We start from the raw sequence: 20,367 nt of genomic DNA, 5'->3' as shown, positions 1-20,367 counted from the left end.
CCCCGACGCTAGGCCCTTTCCCGAGAAGCATGCCGCGGCCCTGCGCTTCCGCTTCCGGTGTTCTGGATGGCCGTGCGGCTCCCTGCGATGGCGGCAGGCGGTAGCGACCTGCGGGCTGGCGACGTAGAGGAGGATGCCTCACAGCTCATCTTTCCCAAAGGTGGGGTCTGGGGCTGCCAGACGGTGCCGCCATTTTGCGTAGTCACCACAGGCCCGGCGTCGCACCGCGCCTCGTTTAAGGCCCGGCCGGCCCTCGGCGCCGCGGGAACCAGGGAGGAGGGCCTGCAGACCTGGGAGGGTCCGGGCCGCTCCAGCTCCGTGCACGGAAAAGGGTGCTTGGCGCCCTCGCCGCACTGCCCTTGCGCGGCGCCGTCTCCCTGCTTCAGTAGTTTATTTTCTCTGAGAGACTGCGAAGTGCTGGAGAGATGGGTCAGAGATAAGCAAAGCGGCCACTAACGTGGTCAGTAAAATACTGATATAATAGAGAAAAGCGTCTAGCGTGGACTGAACTCAGCTTCCATTTGTGTAGAAGTGGCTGGGCGTTTTAAAGGAATAAGGAGGGGTGGTGAGCGGGCCTTAGAAGGATGTGAACAATTACAAAAAGTGGTAATGTGGGTGGGTCCATTTGAAACCCATTTGGGTGTATCGCCTGTAGCTTATGGAAGTTAGGTTCCTAACCTCCCTCAACCCGCCCTCTGTTGACTGGAACGAACAGTAAAATGTTTTGGCAGCTTTCAGTTTTCACAGGCAGGCGCTTTGAAAGAGCTAGGGTCATCCTAGGATTGCAGTCTTAAGCTGTTAGAAATCATGTTGGTGTTTTATTCAAGCTTTTATGGGCCAAAGTTGAGGCCTAGTCGAGAAGGGAGCTCAGAGGAGCCTGGCTGGAGTTTGCTTAAGGAGAGAATCTTTGTCAGATGGCCTCAACTAAAGCACATTTTCTGTCAGGGAACTTCCTCTGTGCAGTGTGATGTCCTTTATTTGTAATTTATAAACTCAAAATAAGCAGAAAGTTTAAGATCTTAAAATACCGTATCTTAGAGGTACTGAAAAACAAAGTAAATGGAAACCTTAACGATACCCTCCTGATTTAAAAATTATATCCACAATAAAGAGTGAAACTTCACACCCTTGCATCCAGTGGAAACTACTGTAAACAGTTTAATGCCTATCCTTCCAAACTAATTTTCTGCTTATTCATATATATATACATATACACATATACTTTTTCTTTGCAAAAATGGAATTATGCTATAGAAATCACACAGCTTTTAAAAATTCTGATGCTATATTGTATAGAAATGTGCTATTTTAAAGGACTAGATAGTACTTAATGGTCCTACCATAATATAGTTTATATATTGATAGACATACAGGTTGCTTCCAGTTTTTTATTTCCTAGACTCAAATGCAAATATTTCACTGGATAACTTCACAGAAGTTTTTGGCATAATGGAAATATACATTTGTTTCTTTTTTAAGGTGTAATAACTAAGAAGGAGATGGTTTTTTTAATTTTATGATAAATTGAGTTCGTTTTTTGTATTTGGGTTTTGTCTAGGTACTACTTTTTATTTAGTTTTTTTTTTTTTTTACACTCCAAAAATACTTGTTTTGATAAAATCAGGCAACATCTGGTCTACATGAAAATTTGAGTCAGGTATAAGTAGATCTTAGATCCTATCAACTGATAGTGTGTCAGAGTTCTGAACATCTGTTATCTTTAACTTCTCAGCTAATGTAGGCATATAAAGTGTTATGTATTTTAGAATATATGTAGATCTATAGAAACAACAGTAAGTGCTTAAAAGATATGAAAAGCGTTCTCTGTAGAATGGAAAGTAAACAAACATAATACTAATTGCAGGACTGAAAGAATGGAGACCACTGAAAGCTTTTGAGTACTTTTAGTGGTAATTTTCACAAGCATATTTGCTCACGTTGTCTTCATCTTGTGTTATAATTAATAGCAACTCTTGAAGAAATTAGTTACCTTTCTTTTCTAAAAAGGATTATATAATCCCAGTCACTCCCTTCCTCAACTAAAGAAATCCCCTAAATCATTTTGTACTAGAGAGAATAATGTACAGTATAAGAAAAGTACCTGAAATTGTCACTCATCATAAAACACCTACTAGTGGTTGCAGTTAAGAATCCTCAAGGAAATTCCTTGATAAAGTACTGGTCAAGGAATTGTTTTCCTTCTTACAGGAACAGGGATTAGTAAATTGTGGCAGTTGCTCTTAAAATACTTGCACAGAGGGAGAATAACCTGTAGATTCCCTAATCTATTTCCTTTTATTTTCTAAATAAATTATATGTGTGTGTGTGTGTGAGAGAGAGAGAGAGAGAGATTACACTTAAAAAAGGTTGTGGTTAGCCATGAGGAGAGTTCTTGGGTCCCTCTTCTCCATAGTTAAAAAAAAAAAAAAAAAAAAGTGTTTGAAGTACCTCTTCCCTCCCCATCGATTGATTCTAAATCCTGGAAGTGCCTCCCCAGAGCTCTGTGATAGGTTGCAGGCACCACTCTCCTAGGTCCTCCAAGTCACAGTTTGGCTGCCCTGACTGTTCATTGGTTGAAAAGAGTGAGGGTGATGTGTAAATAGTACTTGGGCATTGCCCTCATTGGGGAATAGAGATGAGTGACTAGTCTCCTGGTGTCCTGAGTTCCATCTTATTATATTTCACAGGTAAATTTGTTTAGTACAGAATGGGAGGCATCTCTAACTTTTGGCAATTTTCTGGAAGCCTTAAAATCAACAAACTTGGAGGTGAACGTTATTAGTAACTCTTGTTTAGCCTCTTAATTTCCATTTTCTAAGGCTATATTAATGATGCAGCCTCAGAAGCTGAGACTGACCCACTGTTTAGCTGTTGATGCCTCCCCTGCCCCTATGTCACTTGTTGCTCTCACTTGATATTTGGGGTTATATGTCCTGATATTTAATGCTTTCTCCACTCTTTGCTCTGAGGCAGTAGTTTCTTTACCTGTACACTACTTTAGAGGTTTGGTTGGAATTAACTCTGAGGTTCATCTTGTTCAAACTGTGCTGACCTCAGGTAGAAAATAACTTTTGGTTGCCTGTTATATTCAGTAACAGTGAGAACCTTTCAAATAAAAAGTTTCTTCCTACACACTCCCTACACACTCGCTACACACACACACACACACACACACACACACACACACACACACTGTTGTAAAAGGAGAGTGAAGCTCTCGCCACCTGGCCTGAGAAATACAAGGCATTTCTCTGATGGAAGTGTCTGTGATTTCCCCAATAGTAAACACAAACATAAATGCCAAATTGCAAGTAATTTTGTTTTTTTCTCACTATTGCCTCTCTTCATCAATGTGGAATTAAACATGAATTCATGTTTATGAATGGTTTCTGCTCTGAGGGAACTCACTGATAAGGGAAAGGCAGATTAAAACCAACTCTAATACTTAGTATAAAGTATTAGGAACATAGACTCCTATAGGACTATGAAGGAGATATTGATTTTCCCAAGGAGATAATGGCATTTTTAACAATGTTATCCTAAAAGTATAGGGAAAGGCTGCCATATATTATGGAAAAGAGCCAAGGGTTTCTTTTTCTCTTTTAAACTTACTTTTTAAAAGTTGCTTATAAGTATTCTTTCTAGTCAAGAGGATTATTTTAAATGTATCAAGGGCAAGAGATTTGCATCATGGTAAATATTTGAATTAGGTTTAATCGATAAACTACCTTCGACTGTGAAATCTAGAGGGTAGGGGCTTCTAGATGCAAACCCAGTTCCTAGTACATAATAGGCAGTGACCTGGTGAATGAGTAAATAATAGATTTGTGCAGGTACAAAAATAGAACTTGGGGTACATTATTACTATGTGTTTCCAAACACTTGGCCCTCTCCAATATTAATAATTGTTAAAATTGAGAGTATATTCACAAATAATATATCCGATAGGGGGTTGATATGCAAAATATATAAGGAAAACATATAACTCAATAACAAGACAATAAACAAGCCTATCAAAAAATGAGTGGAAGACATGAAAAGACATTTCTCCAAAGAAGGTACACACAGATGACCAACAGACATGAAAAGATGATCAACATCACTAATCAGGGAAATGCAAATCAAAATTACAATGAGTTATCACCTCACACCTATCAGAATGGCTATTATCAGTCAACAAATAACAGTTGTTGGCAAGGATGTTGAGAAAAGGAAACCCTTGTGCACTGTTGGTTGGAATGCAAATTGGTGCAGCCACGATGGAAAATAGTATGGAGGTTCCTCAAAAAACTAAAACGATCTACCATACGACTCAGCAATTCCAATTCTGGGTATTTATCTGAAGAAAGCAAAAACATTAATTCGAAAAGACATGTGCACCCCTGTGTTCACTACAGCGCAATTTACAATAGCAAAGATCTGGAAGCAACCTAGGTGTCTATCAATAAATGAATAAAGAAGATGTGGTGTGTGTGTATATGTGTATACACACAAGGGAATATTATGCAGCAATAAAGTGAAATCTTGCCATTTGCAATAACGTGGATAGATCTAGAGGGCATTATGCTACGTGAAATAAAGACAAATACCATTTGATTTCACTTATGTGTGGAATCTAATAAACAAATGAACAAACAAAAACAGACTCAGAAACAAAGACCAAAGAGATGGTTGCCAGAGGGAAGAGGGATGGGGGGTTAAGTGAAAAGGATGAAGGGGAGTATAGTCAATATTACAGTAAGTTTGCACAGTGACCGATGACTATTAGAATTAGTGGATGATCACATTGTATAAAAATGTTGAATTCCTATATTGTATACCTGAAACTAATATAACTAATATTGTATACCAACTAGAAGTTTTTAAAAAGTCAAAAGAAATTGAGAGTATAGTATTAGTATTATGGAAGTAAAAGATTATTAGCTTATATGAGCGAGGGAAAAATAATTGTTTGTTATGTTCCATTTTGAAATGGAACATAATTAGGATAATGATGTGTCATTATTTAATAGCATGTCTACGTCAGGTTCTTTGATGTCAGAAACTCTAGCCCAAATGAACTAAATTTTAGAATCTCAAGAACTCTACTGTGACTTGTGATACACAAGTCTGGGTGAAGGTAAAGTGGGATATGAAGCCCCTGGATTTCTTCAGGGACAGAGACTTGCTGTTAGTCTCAAAGGCAAAAATCAACATTTAGCAGTTGACTTATGAAGGAATATTTTCATCTGACATTTATGCTTCTCATAAATAGAGTTTGAAACAGCTGAGACACTTCTAAATTCAGAAGTTCATATGCTTCTGGAGCATCGAAAGCAGCAGAATGAAAGTGCAGAGGATGAACAGGAACTTTCTGAGGTCTTCATGAAAACTTTAAACTACACAGCCCGTTTCAGTCGTTTCAAAAACAGAGAGACCATTGCAAGTGTGCGTAGGTGAGTGCTAAAAGAAAGTTTTTATTTATTCATATTATTGGACATCTTTGGGCAGAATGTTGTTTCCTCCCTGTCCCCCATATCTTCTATAGGATTATTGTATGTACAATAATTTTTTGGGTCAAAAATCTAAAAATTTAAAAGGCCAATTTTCTTTCTAGTTGCCTTCTCTCATACCCCAAAACCCAGTTAGCTCCTTGCAAAGTAACTACTCTTAGCAGTTTATTGTTATCCCTTCACATCTTTTCTACTCATTCATTCACAAATATATTCATCCCTATAAAAAACACATAGCATTGTTTTGTAGATTTTTTAAAAATAAAGTGGGCTTATTTATTAATTATTCACCTGAAATGCCTTAGAGATCTTTATAAGTTAATAAATACATTTCAAAGGAGACTGGGCAAAATGAAGTAGATGATAAAAGCTTCATTCTTCCAACCAAATGAAAGTTGAGATGGAAACACGGAGCAAACAGCAAGCAGGGTTGCCTTGGATCTAGATGAACAGAAGCCCTACAGCTAGGGAGAGAAATAAGAAATCACCCTGCAACAATTGGAGGTAGGAGCGGGTAAAGATGCGAGGCTACAGGTTCCCGAGCAGCTGAATAGGACAGAGGCTATGGCAGCTACAGACTCTAGTTAAAGGGGCCTTGTCTGCAACCAAACTTTCCTGGTGACTGACTTGCTCTCTCTGAGTACCAGCACTGGGTTGGCTGCTTGGGCGACACCAAGGACTTACAGGGGGATGCTGAGTTGTCAGAGTGAGGGGCAGAGGCAAGACTTTCTCCCAGGTGGTATCCATTGTTCCCTGTTGAGCCCTCCCCGCTCCCAGTGTGCGAATGCAGCACCACCATTGCAGAGATGTCGTCAAACTGGATGACAGAAGTTGCTCTATCCAGAAGATTCCCTGAAACTCCACCTCTTCCAACTTGTGGTCCTACCCAATTCACATCCACTTGTTCCTTGGTGAGTCCTGTACCACTTGCTGAGCACCTCTAAGACTCATGCTGGTGGCAGCTGACCTCGGTTTCTGGCGTGGCTTCTTGAGGCAACTGTAAGCACAGTATCTGTGGATTGCATGCTGAATCTAACAGGTGGTCCCAGAGCGGCACAGCCTGGGGCTAAACTTGGCCTGCAGAAGAACCCCTCTCAAGATGGTGCTGTTGGACACTTAATACACAAAGCCATGCTAATAAGACCAGGAGACTTAAGAACTTTGCTGAGCTCATAGAAACAAGCACAGAAAGGCAGCCAAAATGGGAAGACAGAGAAGTAGAGACCATATAAAAGAACAGAACATAATAACATAGATCAAGGAAAAATAGAGTCATGAATCTCACAGATGCAGAGTTTAAAACACTGGTTATAAAGATGCTCAATGAAATTATGAGAAGTGTAGATGAACTCAGAACTTTAAAAAAGAGATTGAAAACATAAAAATGGAAATGGAAATTATAAAAGAGAACCAGTCAGAAATGAAGAATACATTATCAGAGATGAAGAGTATATTAGAAGGAGTCAACAGAATGGATGAAGAAGAGAATCAACCACCAATACAGAGGATGGGGAAATCAAGGACACCCAATCAGAATGTCAAGAAAAAAGAAGCCAAGACTATAATAATAATTTAAGGAGCCTATGGGACAAAATTAAGTGTAACAACATCTGTGTCATAGGAGTACCTGAAGAGGGAGAACAAGAAGTTGAAAATACATTTAAAGAAATAATGATGGAAAACTTCCCTAACCTGGTGAAGGAAATAGACATACAACCCCAGGAAGTTCAGAGAGTCCCTCAAAAAATGAACCGAAAGAGGCCCACACCAAGACATATAATTAAAATGCCAAAGGTTAAATACAAAGAGAGAACCTTAAAAGCAGCAACAGAAAAGCAGTTACCTACAAAGGAGCATCCATAAGACTGCCAGCTAATTTCTCAAAAGAAAGTTTGCAGGACAGAAGTGCTTTGTCACAAAATATTCAAAGTGTTGAAAACTCGGGATCTACAACCAAGAATACTTTTTCCAGCAAACCTATCATTTAGAGTTAAAGAACAGATAAAGAGCTTCCCAGACAAAAATAAGCTCAATAACAACAACAAAAAACCCATCCAATAAAAAAAAATGATCAGAGAACCTGAATAGACACTTCTCCCAAGAACACATACAAATAGCCAACAAACATGAAAAGATGCTCAACATCTGAAAACCACTTTGAGATACCATCTCACACCTGTTAGAATAGCTATAATGAACAGGTCAAGTAATAAATGTTGGAGAGGATGCAGAGAAAAAGGAACCCTCATACACTGCTGGTATGCAAATTGGCACAGCCATTATGGAAAACAATATGGAAGTTCCTCAAAAAATTAAGAATTGATGGACCATATGATCCAGCAATCCCTCTACTGGGTATTTACCCAAAGGACTTAAACTCATATCCTAAAAGATATTTGCACACCGATGTTCATAGCATTATTCACAGTGGCCAGGACATGGAACAACCGAAGTGTCCTACAATAGATGATTGGATAAAGAAGCAGTGATACATATATACAATGGAATATTACTCAGCCATAAGAAGAGATGAAATACTGCCATTTGTGACAACATGGATGGACCTTGAGATAATCATGCTAAGTGAAATAAGTCTGACAGAAAAAGTTGAAAATCACATGATATCACTTCTATGTGGAATATAAACCCATATGTAAACAAACATGACAAACAAACAGAGACTCATGGACATGGATAATAGACTAGTGGTTACCAGAAGGTAGTGGGGGAGGGATGAGGAGGGAGGTAGATGGGGTAAAAGGAGTCAAATAAGTGGTGCCAGAAAGAAATCTAACTATGGGAGGTGAATGCAAAATGCAATATATATAAGCCTTACTGTTAAGTTATATACCTGAAACGTATGGGATTTCGTTAACCAATGTCACCATTAAAAATAAGTGAATGGAGTTTTTCGGAAAACATGGCAGAGTGAGAGATGTCCTCAGATCTCTCCCCTTGAAACAACAATAAGTTGAACATCTAAAACTGAACAAAAAACACCCAAACTGCACACCAGCACGTCTGAGCGTGGGATCTGTGCATAAAAACTACCAAAGGTCAGAACCCCAGGTGTCGGGGGTAGACTGAGAGAAATAAAGAAGCTGCCTCCCACAGCTGCCAGAGCTCCCTGCAGGAGGAGGGGCTGGGGAAGAGGTGTGGAGACTTCCCTGAACAACCCTGCCTGGAAGTGCTGGGACTTCTTCGCAGACGGCAGCAGAGTCCAGTCATCAGGGCAGAAAGCAGAGAAACGGGACGGAGCTGCAGAGAAACAACAGTTGATTTTTATCGGCCACAGTTGCAAAACTGAGGTAGAGCCACAGCCCCCAGCTCCCAACCCAGAGGGCCCCTCCCCCCATTCCCTCCAAGACTAATCACCGCAGAGCCCCAGGGGAATCTAAGCAAATGCTACCAAAACCGATTGCTAACACTGACAGGAACTGAAACTGAGAGTAGCTAGTATGATTAAATTTCTAAAAGAAAATAAAAGAAAAAAAATTATTTAGGCTTTATATAAAGCAAGGATCCAAGAAGTTTAGACGCCACCTACTGGAAACAAGAAAAGCGCCTTCTTTGTAGCAGGCTAAAGAGAGACCTTTATGTAATATCTTTCTGGAAAAACAGCAGAATACACTTCCATTGATGCCCAGATGGAGATAGTCCATTAAACACCATGAACAACCAAGGTGACAAGGCATCTGAGAAAGAGAGAGAAAAATCTCCAGAAAATAGGCTTACAGACATAGCAATATGCAACTTAAATGACAAAGAATTCAGGATAGTACTTCTGAAAAAACTCAATGAGATCCTATGTGAGTCATATCAACAATTTCAGGAATTGAAAAAGCTAGATGAGCAGAGCAAATAGATTGAAACCCTCAAGAATGGATCTTCAGGTGATAACACACTGCAAGAGCTGAAAAATGAAATAGCAAGCTTGGGAAATACAGTAGACCAAATGAAGGAAAAGATCAGTGATATCGAAGACAGAAATCTAGAAATGCATCAGAAGGAAGAAGAGAGAAACTGAAGAATGAAAAATAATGAAAGAGAAATACAAGAACTAGCTGATACCATCAGGAGAGGAAACATAAGAATAATAGGCATTATCAAAGGTGAGTGAAAGGAGCAGGGACTAGAAGCATTTTCAGACAAATAGTGGACAAGAATTTCCTAAATCTAAGGAATGAGCTGGAGCTTGGAATTCAAGAAGCAAAAAGAACACCCAATGATCTCAACCCAAAAGGCCTTTACTAAGACACATTGTATTAAAGTTATCAAAAATCAGTGACAAAGATAGAATTCTCAAGGCAGCCAGGGAGAAGAAAACAGTAACTTATAAAGGAAAACCCATTAGATTATCATTGGACTTCTCAGCGCAAAACTTACAAGTCAGAAAGGAATGGAATCAAATATTTAAACTATTAAGTGAAAGAAACTACCAGCCTAGAATAATTTATCCAGTTAAGCTCCCCTTTAGATACAAAAGAGAAATAAAGACGGTTACAGACATGCAAAAATTGAGGGAATTCTCCACTAAAGACTTGCACTACAGGAAATACTGAAGCTGACGGTCAGCTCACCTAAAACCAAATAACAACAACAAAAAAATACACGATTAGGAGTAAAGTGACTATCCAGGAAATAGAAGCAGAGGAGTGCAATCTTTACTAAGAATAGGGCATTACAAGCTTAAATAATAAGAGATCTGCTATAGCAATACTAATGAACATTCAGCATACATAGGGACAAATTGAAACAACAATGACTGAAAAGGGGAGGATTCAAAGATCCAAATTCGCAAAGGGGAATGGAGATAAGTCACGCGCAGAAGAAAATGTACGACTATATACGTATATATAACTATCCTTTTCATATTCATAATGATAACCACATACCAAAGATTCAGAGCTGAAGTATATAACATAAAATGAGAACTAGAGGCAAAACCCACAAAAGCCAACCAAAATAAAGAAAACAAAAACAAAAAGACAAAGAAGCAATGGCAACACCAAGCTACCAGAAAGCAAAAGGAAAATGACTATAAGACCTTACATTTTAATAATCACTCTTAATGTAAATGGACTGAACTCACCAATAAAAAGGCACAGAGTTACAGAATGGATCAGAAAACAAAACCCAACCAAGCGCTGCCTCCAGGAGACACATCTCAATTCCGAAGACAAATATAGACTCAAAGTGAAAGGATGGAAAATGATTTTTCAAGCAACTGGCATTCAGAGAAAAGCAGGAGTAATGGTATTAATGTCAGATGAAATAGACTTCAAAATAAAAAAGGTAAAGATACTGAGGGACACTTCACAACGATAAAGGGAATCATGCACCAGCAATACATAACACTTATTAATATCTATGCTCCCAAATGGGGAGCCCTAAAATATGTAAAGCAATTACTAACAGAACTAAAGGGAAAACAGACTGAAACACTTAATTACCTGACTGTCAGATATGGACAGATCATCCAAACTGAAAATCAATAAGAAAATAACATCCCTGATGACACATTAGACCAACTGGACGTATTGACATATGCAAAGCCTTCCATTCCAAAACAGCTGCTTATACATTCTTCTCTAGTGCACATGGAACATTTTCAAGAATCAGCCATGTACTGGGACACAGATAGATCCTCAACAAATATAAGAGGGTTGAAATCATACTAACCATATTCTCTGATCATAATGCTTTGAAACTAGAGATCAACTGCAAAAGGAAATCAGGAAGAACCACAAATACATGGAGATTAAATAACATGCTACTGAAGAATAATTGGGTCAGGGAAGAAATGAAAAGAGAGATCAAGAGATACATAGAAACGAATGATAACGATAATACAATATATCAAAACTTTTGGGACACGGCAAAAGCAATCATAAGAGGAAAGTTCATATCATTACGGGGCTATCTCCAAAAACAAGAATGAGCCCAAATAAATAACCTAACGCTTCATCCAAAAAAGAAAACTAGAAAAGGAAGAACAAATGAGGCCCAAAGTCAGCAAACGGAAAGAAATAATCAAAATTAGAGCAGAAATAAATGAAATTGAAAACAAACAAACAAACAAAAAGAAATACAAAAAAGAGCTGGTTCTTTGAGAAGGTTAATAAAATTGACAAATCCCTGGCTAGACACACTAAAGAAAAAAGAGAAAGGACACAGACAGACAAAATGAGGGATGAAAGAGGGGAAATTATGACTGACATCGCAGAAATACAAAGGATCATACAAGAATACTATGAAAAAGTATACAATAACAAACTTACTAACCTAGAAGAAGTGGATTAGTACTTAGAAAAATACAACCTTCATAGACAGAATCAAGAAGATCTGGGAAATGTAAATACACTGATCAGCAGTATGGAAATCGAAACAGTCATCAAAAACCTACCAAAAAGTAAAACTCCAGGACCAGATGGCTTCACCAGTGAATTCTACCAAACATTCAAAAAAAGGTTTAATTCCTGTTCTCCTCAAATTCTTCCAAAAAATCAAAGAGGAGTCAATACTTCCCAACTCATTTTATGAAGCCAATATTAATCTGATGCCCAAACCTGGTAAAGATAACACAAAAAATAGAAAACTACATACAGACCAGTATCTCTCATTCTAAATAAGATACTAGCGAACCAATTACACCAACGTATTAAAAAGATTGTACACCACGATCAAGTGGACTTCATCGCAGGGTCACAGGGATAGTTCAACATACGCAAATCAATTAATGTGATACACCACATAAACAAATTAAAAAATAAGAATCGTGATCATATCAATAGATGCAGAAAAAGCCTTCAACAAGATATAGCACCCATTGATAATAAAAAACACTTAATAAAATCAGCATAGAAGGAAAGTACTTTAACATAGTAAAGGCTATCAATGACAAACCCTCAGCCAACATTATACTTAATGGTGAAAAACTAAAATCCTTCCCTCTAACAGCAGGAACAAGGCAAGGCTGTCCACTATCGCCACTGTTATTCAATATACCAGTGGAGGTCCTAGCAAGTGCAGTCAGACAAGAGAAAGATATAAAAGGCATCCAAATAGGAAACGAAGAAGTCGTACTGTCACTATTTGCAGATGACATGATTCTCTATATAGAAAACTCTAAAAACTCTACAAGAACACTGCTAGAAACAATAAGCAAATACAGTAAAGTTTCTGGATACAAAATCAACGTTCAAAAATCCATAGCGTCCCTACACTCTAACAATGAATTGTCAAAATAAGAAGTGGAAAAAATAATTCCTTTTGCAATTGCAGCAAAAAGAATCAAATACCTATTCTCAAGACTCATCCATGTTGTTACAAATGGCAGCATTTTATCTTTTCTTATGGCTGAGTAACGAAGGCTGTGAAGGACCTATGCACTCAAAACTACAAGACATTTTTAAAAGAAATTGAAGAAGACATAAAGAAATGGAAAGATATTTCATATTCATGGATTGGAAGAATCAGCATAGTTAAAATGACCATATTACCTAAAGCATTATAGAGATTTAATGCAATCCCCATCAAAATCCCATTGGCATTTTTAAAGAAATAGAACAAAAAAATCGTCAGATTTGTATGGAAGCACCAAAGACCTTGAAGTGCCAAAGCCATCCTGAGAAAAAAGAATGAGGCTGGAGGCATCTCTCTGCCTGACTTCAAATTATACTACAAAGCAGCAGTAATCAAAATGGCATGGTATTGGCAGCAAAACAGACACATGGACCAGTGGAACAGAATCAAAAGACCAGAAGTAAACCCATATTTATATGGGCAAGTAATTTTCAACAAAAAAGCCAAAACATTCAGTGGAGAAAGGAAAACCTCTTCAATAAATGGTGCTGGGAAAACAGGAAGGCCACCTGCAAAAGAATGAAACTAGACTGTTGTCTATCACCACACACCAAAATTAACTGAAAATGGATTAAAGACCTGAATGTAAGACCAGAATCAATAAAATGTGTAGAAGAAAACATAGGAATGAAACTCAAGAACCTTGGACTTAAAGGGGATTTTATGAATTTGACCTCAAAGGCAAGAGAAGTAAACACAAAAATAAATGAATGGGACTACATCAAACTAAAAAGCTTCTGCACAGCAAAAGAAACTGCCGCAAGGTAAAGAGACAGCCATCCGAATGGGAATATATATTTGCAAGCAATGCGTCAGATAAGGGCCTAATATTGAAAATATACAAAGAACTCATATGACTCTAACAACAAAAAAACAAATGATCCAATAAAAAATGGGCAGAGGATCTGCACAGACACTTCTTCCTAGAGGACATACAGATGTCCAACAAATATATAAAAAGATGCTCAACCTTGCGAGCTATTAGGGAAATGCAAATCAAAACCACAATGAGATACCATCTCATACCTGTTAGAATAGCTATAATCAACAGGACATGTAATAACAAATCTTGTAGATGATGCGGAGAAAAAGTAACCCTCATACACTACTGGTGGGACCACAAATTTGTACAGCCACTATGGAAAACAGTATGGAGGTTCCTCAAAAAACTAAGAATTGATGGACCATATGATCCAGCAATCTCTCTACTGGGTATTTACCCCAAGGACTTAAACACATATCCGAAAAGTGATTTGCACACCAATGTTTAAAGCAGCATTGTTCACAGTGGCCAGAAAGCAACCAAAGTGTCCTAAGATAGATGATTGGCTAAAGAAGCTGTGATACATATATACAATGGAATATTACTCAGCCATAAGAAGAGATGAAATACTGCCATTTGCAACAATGTGGACAGACCTCAAGATAATCATGCTAAGTAAAATAAGCCAGACAGAAAATGTTGAAACTACATGCTATCACTTATATGTGGGATATAAACCTAAAAGCACCAAATGAACAGGACAAACAAAGAGAGACTCAGGGACCTGGAGAATGGACTAGTGGTTACCAGAGAGTAGAGGGTGGGGGAGGAGGTGAGCAGTAGATGGGGTAAAGGGAGTCAAATATAGGAGGTAAGGGTAGTGTGGAGTGGATAAAGGGGATCAAACATATGGTAGCTGAAGGAAATTGGACTTTAGGTGGTAATTACACAATAGAATATATAGATGTCAAATTATAATGTACAATTGAAAATTATGTAATTATTAACCAATGATACCCCAATAAACTTAATTTAAAAAAACCTTTTTTTAAATAAAGAAGTCCCTCCATTTCCTGTAAAAAAAAAAAATGATAATTAAAGTCAATGAATGAATGAATAAAGAATGGAAATAACTAATCTATCAACAAGTACCTCAAATGGAAAAGAATTAAATGCTCTAACCAAAAGATAGGGAGGCTGAATGGATAAGAAAACAAGACCCCTACATATGCTTACAATAGACTCACTTCAGATTAAAAGACACACACAGACTACAAGGAAGGGGATGGAAAAAGATACTGCCTTGATGGGCCTAGAGGGTGTTGCACTGAATGAAATGGGTTGGATAGAGAAAGACAAATACCGCATGATTTCACATGTGGAATTTAAATAATAACAAAAATGGAAGCAGACTTATAGATAGAGAGAATATTTCGAGGGCTACTAGACAAAAGGGAGGGTTAGGGGTATGGTGGAAAAGGGCAAAAGGATTAAGAAGTACAAATGGATAGATACAAAATAGTCATAGAGATAGAAAGTGTGGCATAAGAAAAATAGTCAACAGTGTTGTAAAAAATATGTAAGGGGAAAGGGGTACTAGATTTAGTGGAGTGATCACTTTGTGAGTTGTGTGATCTCTGATCACTATGCTGTACAACTGAAACTAATATATTGTATGCCAACTATAATTGAAAAAAACCTCATTGAATTGTACAATGTAAATATGAACGGCATATATCGAACATTTATTCTGGATCTTTATTTTACCTTTCAAAATCAAAAGGTGACTAGCTTTTAGCATTTTTTTCTAAGACTGCTTCTCAAACTGGGTTGGATGTAACCTGGGAAACCGTGACATGCTGGGGCATAGAGGAGACCACAGCAAAAACAGCACATCTTCCTGAGTATTAATTTTACTTGATGGTAGGTGATTTAAAACTTTTCAACATTAAAGCAAATAGATACCAGCATATTATGGAATAAAACAAAAAATATATATGAATTCTTGAATTAAATTATGAGACTTAAAACCTTGCAGTTGCAGAAAGTCATTTGAGCCTATGCCCCCAAGTCATCTAGGGATACTTGTTTGCTCTACTTTGGTGAAAATGTTTGAGAAATACTGTCCTAAGAAAAAGCAGATGTTCTTCAGAGAACTGTTTATTACAGCCAAAGGTAAAAAAGCAACCTGAACATTCAACAATAATTAAATACATTGCAGTGAATCCATTTGATAAACTACTATAGTGTCATTAAAATCTGTGATAGAAAATAAAACTGAAAGATGTTCACAAATGTTAAGTATGAAGAAAATGAAGATGATAAAACTATATTTGAGTATAGTGTCTGTTCTGACAAGTTCGTATGTATGCACGGAGAAAATAATGGAAGGAACTATGCAGAGCTTCCATACAAAACTAAACTATTGGACTTAAAAGATGACTTGAATAAATGAAGGTACAATTATACATTCATGAATGAAAGGTCTTTATATTGTAAAAATGTTGGTTTGCCCCAAATTAATGTATACATTTATTGCCATTCTAAATCTTCAAGGGAATGGGGAGCTGAATGAAATTATCTTAAATTTGTAAGAATTGTCAGAAAGAAAATTTTAAAAGAAAAATGAGGAATTTGCCCTACAAGATGTTAAAATATGTTAAAAAGTGACAGTTATTAACAGTAATTAAAATAGTAACACTTTGGCATGAGAATAGACAGTCGATCATTGGAGCAGAATAGGTAATTCAGGAACAGATTCAAATACAAATTTATATAATTTTATTTGAGTCATATATAGTGAAGCTGGCACTGTAAGTTAGTAGGGAAATATTTTAAAACAAAGTTGGAACTCTATATGTTATACCAAAATAAATTCCTAAGAAATTAAGGATTTGAATATAAACTATGATGTATAAAAGTGCTGTGATAACATGAATGAATATGTATATTATCTTGACCATGGTTAGCAAGACTTTAAATGTGGGGAAACTTGGTTGACTCTACTTGAATGTAAGCTTTGTGAAGGCAGGGACTTAGCCATATTCATCACTGTGTCAGTCTCATTGTAAGCACTAAATAATTAGTTGAATAAGTAAATGAATTTGTATAAATATCTTTAAACTTTCCTATATCAAATAAAATGCCATATGTAAAACGTAAATATGAATAAACTGGGAAAGGATTAATATCCTTAGATAACACCCAGTTTATAAAAATGGACTTAGTCTCTAATGGCTTGATTTGTATCAGAAATTCAAATGGCTATTTAATTTATGTGAAATAATATTCATCTTCAAGGAAGTCAAAGAAACAGTAAAATAACTAAGCAGATTTAAAAAGATTAAAAAGAATGGGAAACTTTAGTGTAACAAATAGGGGAGATGGGCACTGTCATTTATTGCTGGTGGAACTATATATTGCTAAAGCCATTTTTTAATTATTTTTAAAATTGTTTATTAGATACCATTTTCCTTTTAATTTAAAACTTACTTAGTATGAATAGTTACCTTACTTTTAAATTTCATTTGCACCAAATTCAAAAATATGCAATTTGATTTGATTTATTATTACTGGGTAAAATTTTCCTCAATAATAGAGGAAACTGGGCTGGATTCCCCCAAATGTACACTGGTTATTGGGAAACGCTGCTGAGCTGAAGTGTGTCTGCATAGAATCTGACATTGGATAGCTATGTATGGTGGCCAAAACTAATCCACCCAAAAATATCTTCCATCTAAACCCTACATTGATTCTTCATGTTCTAGTAGTAACAAAAAAGTGCTAGTGCTCAAAATATAAAAATAATGAACTTCTTTCAAACACCAAAGTGAAAATTTAGCAGGACCTTTTTAAGTTAATGGCAAATAACATTGTTATATTTCTTAATTAAAACGTCTCTTTTATTTGTCTTTTATTTCTTTGGCCTCAATGTTACTTATGGCAAAAAAATGTAATTTTATAAAAATTGTATAAATATAACTTGTGGAAATTATATGCTTGGCTTAAATTTTATGATTGCTTTAAAATACTCCCAAATAAAACATTCACAGATTTCCTTGGAAATCATAGATAACAGAAGGTCCTCTTAATTTTACATCTTGTTTAAAGACACTTTGAACAAGTACTTTATTAGTGCTACTCCAAGTAACTGAATTACTATAATTAGTTTTCCATTGATCTATCTAGCAGTCTTGCTGAATTTATAGTTTCCATAGTTGTGTGTATATGTGCTTATATATGTGTTGGGGGGAGGTTTATAAATCCACTTACAGTTTTCTACATAAAAGATCATGTCATTTGTGAATAAAGGCAACTTCTTCCTTCTCAGTCTGGATGCATTTTATTTCTTTTTTGGTAAAGACATTTTAGGGCATGTCTCAAAAGCCTTTCCGACAGTCATGTCTTTTGGGTAATTCTGCTTCCAGGAATTTATTTTTAGAACACAGTTATGGATCAAGTGGACAGAGAAGTATGAACTCATAATGTTGTTCAAAAAGCATTATTTAAAATGGCAAATAATTGGAAACCCTGAAATGTTTAGCAACAGGAAATTTGATATATAAATTATGGCACAAACTTTCAGTGGAACGCGCTGTTCAAGATAGGGTTATGTGTGTACTAACATGTAAAACAGCTACTGTATTGTGGAATGAAAAAAAGCCAGTTACAGAATAATATTTGTTATGATTCTTGTTGTTTTAAAAATGTTAATATAAAGAGAGGAGAGAAGGGGATCTCCATGAAAATGTTAATACTGGTTATTTCTGGATAGGATTTCAGGTTATTGTCACCTTATTGATATGTTTTGGTATTGTTTCTAAATGAGCATGTGTTTATTTTACAAGAGTCCCTCCACATACATATATTACATTATGAACCTCTTCCCATGTAACTAGGTTTGCTTTCTTTTCTTTACAAAATGAAAATAGCTTTATTGAGTGACAAAGAGGTACAAAGCAGAATGGGTAAGTTTATATTCTAAAACATAGAAAAATGTTTGGAATGGTATACTAAGATGGTAATGTTGATTTTGTTTAGGTGGTAATATGGGTAGCTTTTTTTCTGTATTTTCTAAATTTTGTACATTAACTACTGTGCTTATAATAGGGTGATAAACAGAGTGTTTCGTTTCGGAACAGATAATTAAGATCCTCTCTGAAACCACATTTACCATAAATGAGCTCTATTTTAAGAGGCAAAGTAATGAAAATCCAAGGTATGATTTGTATTAATAGTGTTCTTTTATGCAGCTTGAACTAGAAGTACATCTAAAATAAGATGCAGTATATACATATATTTGTATAAAGTAAGGTATGCTTCTATTTATTTATCGATTGATAAATTTAAAAGAATTTCCTCCATGTCAAATACCCAATATATTGGAACATCTAACGTCCTGTGTTTGACATAAAATTAATAGCAAAGGAAGCAAGAAAGAGTGGTAGGAAGAGCAAAGAGCAACAAAATAAATTCCTAGGGGAAACGTTGTATAGTCCTTGAGGCATATGGTGATTTTTCAAAAGTTACATTAAGGGTTCTGTGCCTGAATGTGCTCTCTTCACTTACTTTGTCTCTGCCTGATTTTGTTGTAACTTCCCATTCCCCAGCTGATTTGAAAGTGAGATTTTGCAGCCATCCTAACTATAATAGAAAGATTGTAAGTCCTTTACTTTTTCTCTTCATTGCTATATTTAATCCCCTTTTTCTAGTCACTTTTTGAATTATTTGTTTTGTTTTGATTTCTTCCGTACAATCAGCTTGTTGCTTCAGAAGAAGCTTCATAAATTCGAGTTGGCCTGTTTGGCCAACCTTTGCCCAGAGACTGCTGAGGAATCCAAGGCTCTGATCCCAAGGTTAGTTACCAGTTATGTTAAGTTCTGTATGTATTGGATATATTCCTACAAGTAGAATTACTGTGTCTAAAAGATGTACGCATTTGAAATCTGCGTAGATAGCAACATTGAATGAGAGTGCCTTTTTTGACAGTGTGAAATGAAGGTTCAATAGCACAGCAACTGTTAGCAAAAATGGGGAGCAGCAGAAATTCTTATATATTGATGGTAGGGGTGCAAATTAATATAGTCACTTTGGAGAGCAATTTGGCTATGTCTAGTAAAGTTAAAAATGACTATACCTCGTGACCTAAAAATCCGTTCTGGATACATGTCCTTAAGAGCCACTCATAATTTAAAAGGCAACATGTATTTCAGTGTTCATTGCTGCCTTGTTAGTGATAACAGAAACTGACAACAGTTTGTCAGTCAACAGAGACTGAATAAATCATTATTGATCATATGGTGTTTATTATATAGCAGTGAAAAAATTAATGGACTAAAACAACATGGAGTAATGTTAATAAATACTGAAGTGAATTTTGAGCAAAAAAATTGCAGAAAGATACATACCACAGTGTGATGTCATTTTTTACATTGCTCCATATTGCTTTTAGATACCTATACATACAGTAAGCATAAAAATGATAAATACCCAATTTCAGATTATGGTTACTTCTGGGGAAGGGAGGGGAAGTAATTGGGATCAGGGTATATGCACAGAGGCATTAATTTGTTCTTGTTATGTTTATTAAAGAAATCTAAATCAAGTAGTGATAACTGTTAGGGTTAACTTATTTTCTATACCTTTTATATGTTTAAAATACTTCATAATGTTTTTAAAAGGAAAGTCAGGAAAATGCAGTTGAAAGGTAAGAGTGTCATTGTTTAGGAGTAAATGGAGAGATGGGCA

General features: G+C 36.3%; 1 protein-coding gene across 5 annotated transcripts in view; it reads left to right on the top strand.

Annotated features, from left to right (window-relative positions):
* Positions 1-21: 21 nt before the first annotated feature.
* The window catches only part of POLR2D (RNA polymerase II subunit D), a 24,686-nt gene continuing 4,340 nt past the window's right edge, over positions 22-20,367 (top strand). For all 5 annotated transcript variants that reach the window (XR_001517056.2, XR_001517055.2, XR_001517054.2 and 2 more), the window contains exons 1-3: positions 22-160; positions 5,255-5,435; positions 19,380-19,475. Coding sequence is in view for 1 of the 5 variants with exons in the window: in XM_006913445.3 (XP_006913507.1) it covers positions 67-160; positions 5,255-5,435; positions 19,380-19,475 (371 nt within the window). In the remaining 4 variants the exon portion in view is untranslated. The remainder of the gene's footprint in view (positions 161-5,254; positions 5,436-19,379; positions 19,476-20,367) is intronic.

The sequence above is a fragment of the Pteropus alecto genome, unplaced genomic scaffold (genome assembly GCF_000325575.1).
Source record: "Pteropus alecto unplaced genomic scaffold, ASM32557v1 scaffold725, whole genome shotgun sequence".
NCBI lineage: Eukaryota > Metazoa > Chordata > Mammalia > Chiroptera > Pteropodidae > Pteropus > Pteropus alecto.
Note: the sequence above shows the minus strand (reverse complement) of the source record. Positions and strands in the feature narration are given on the sequence as shown.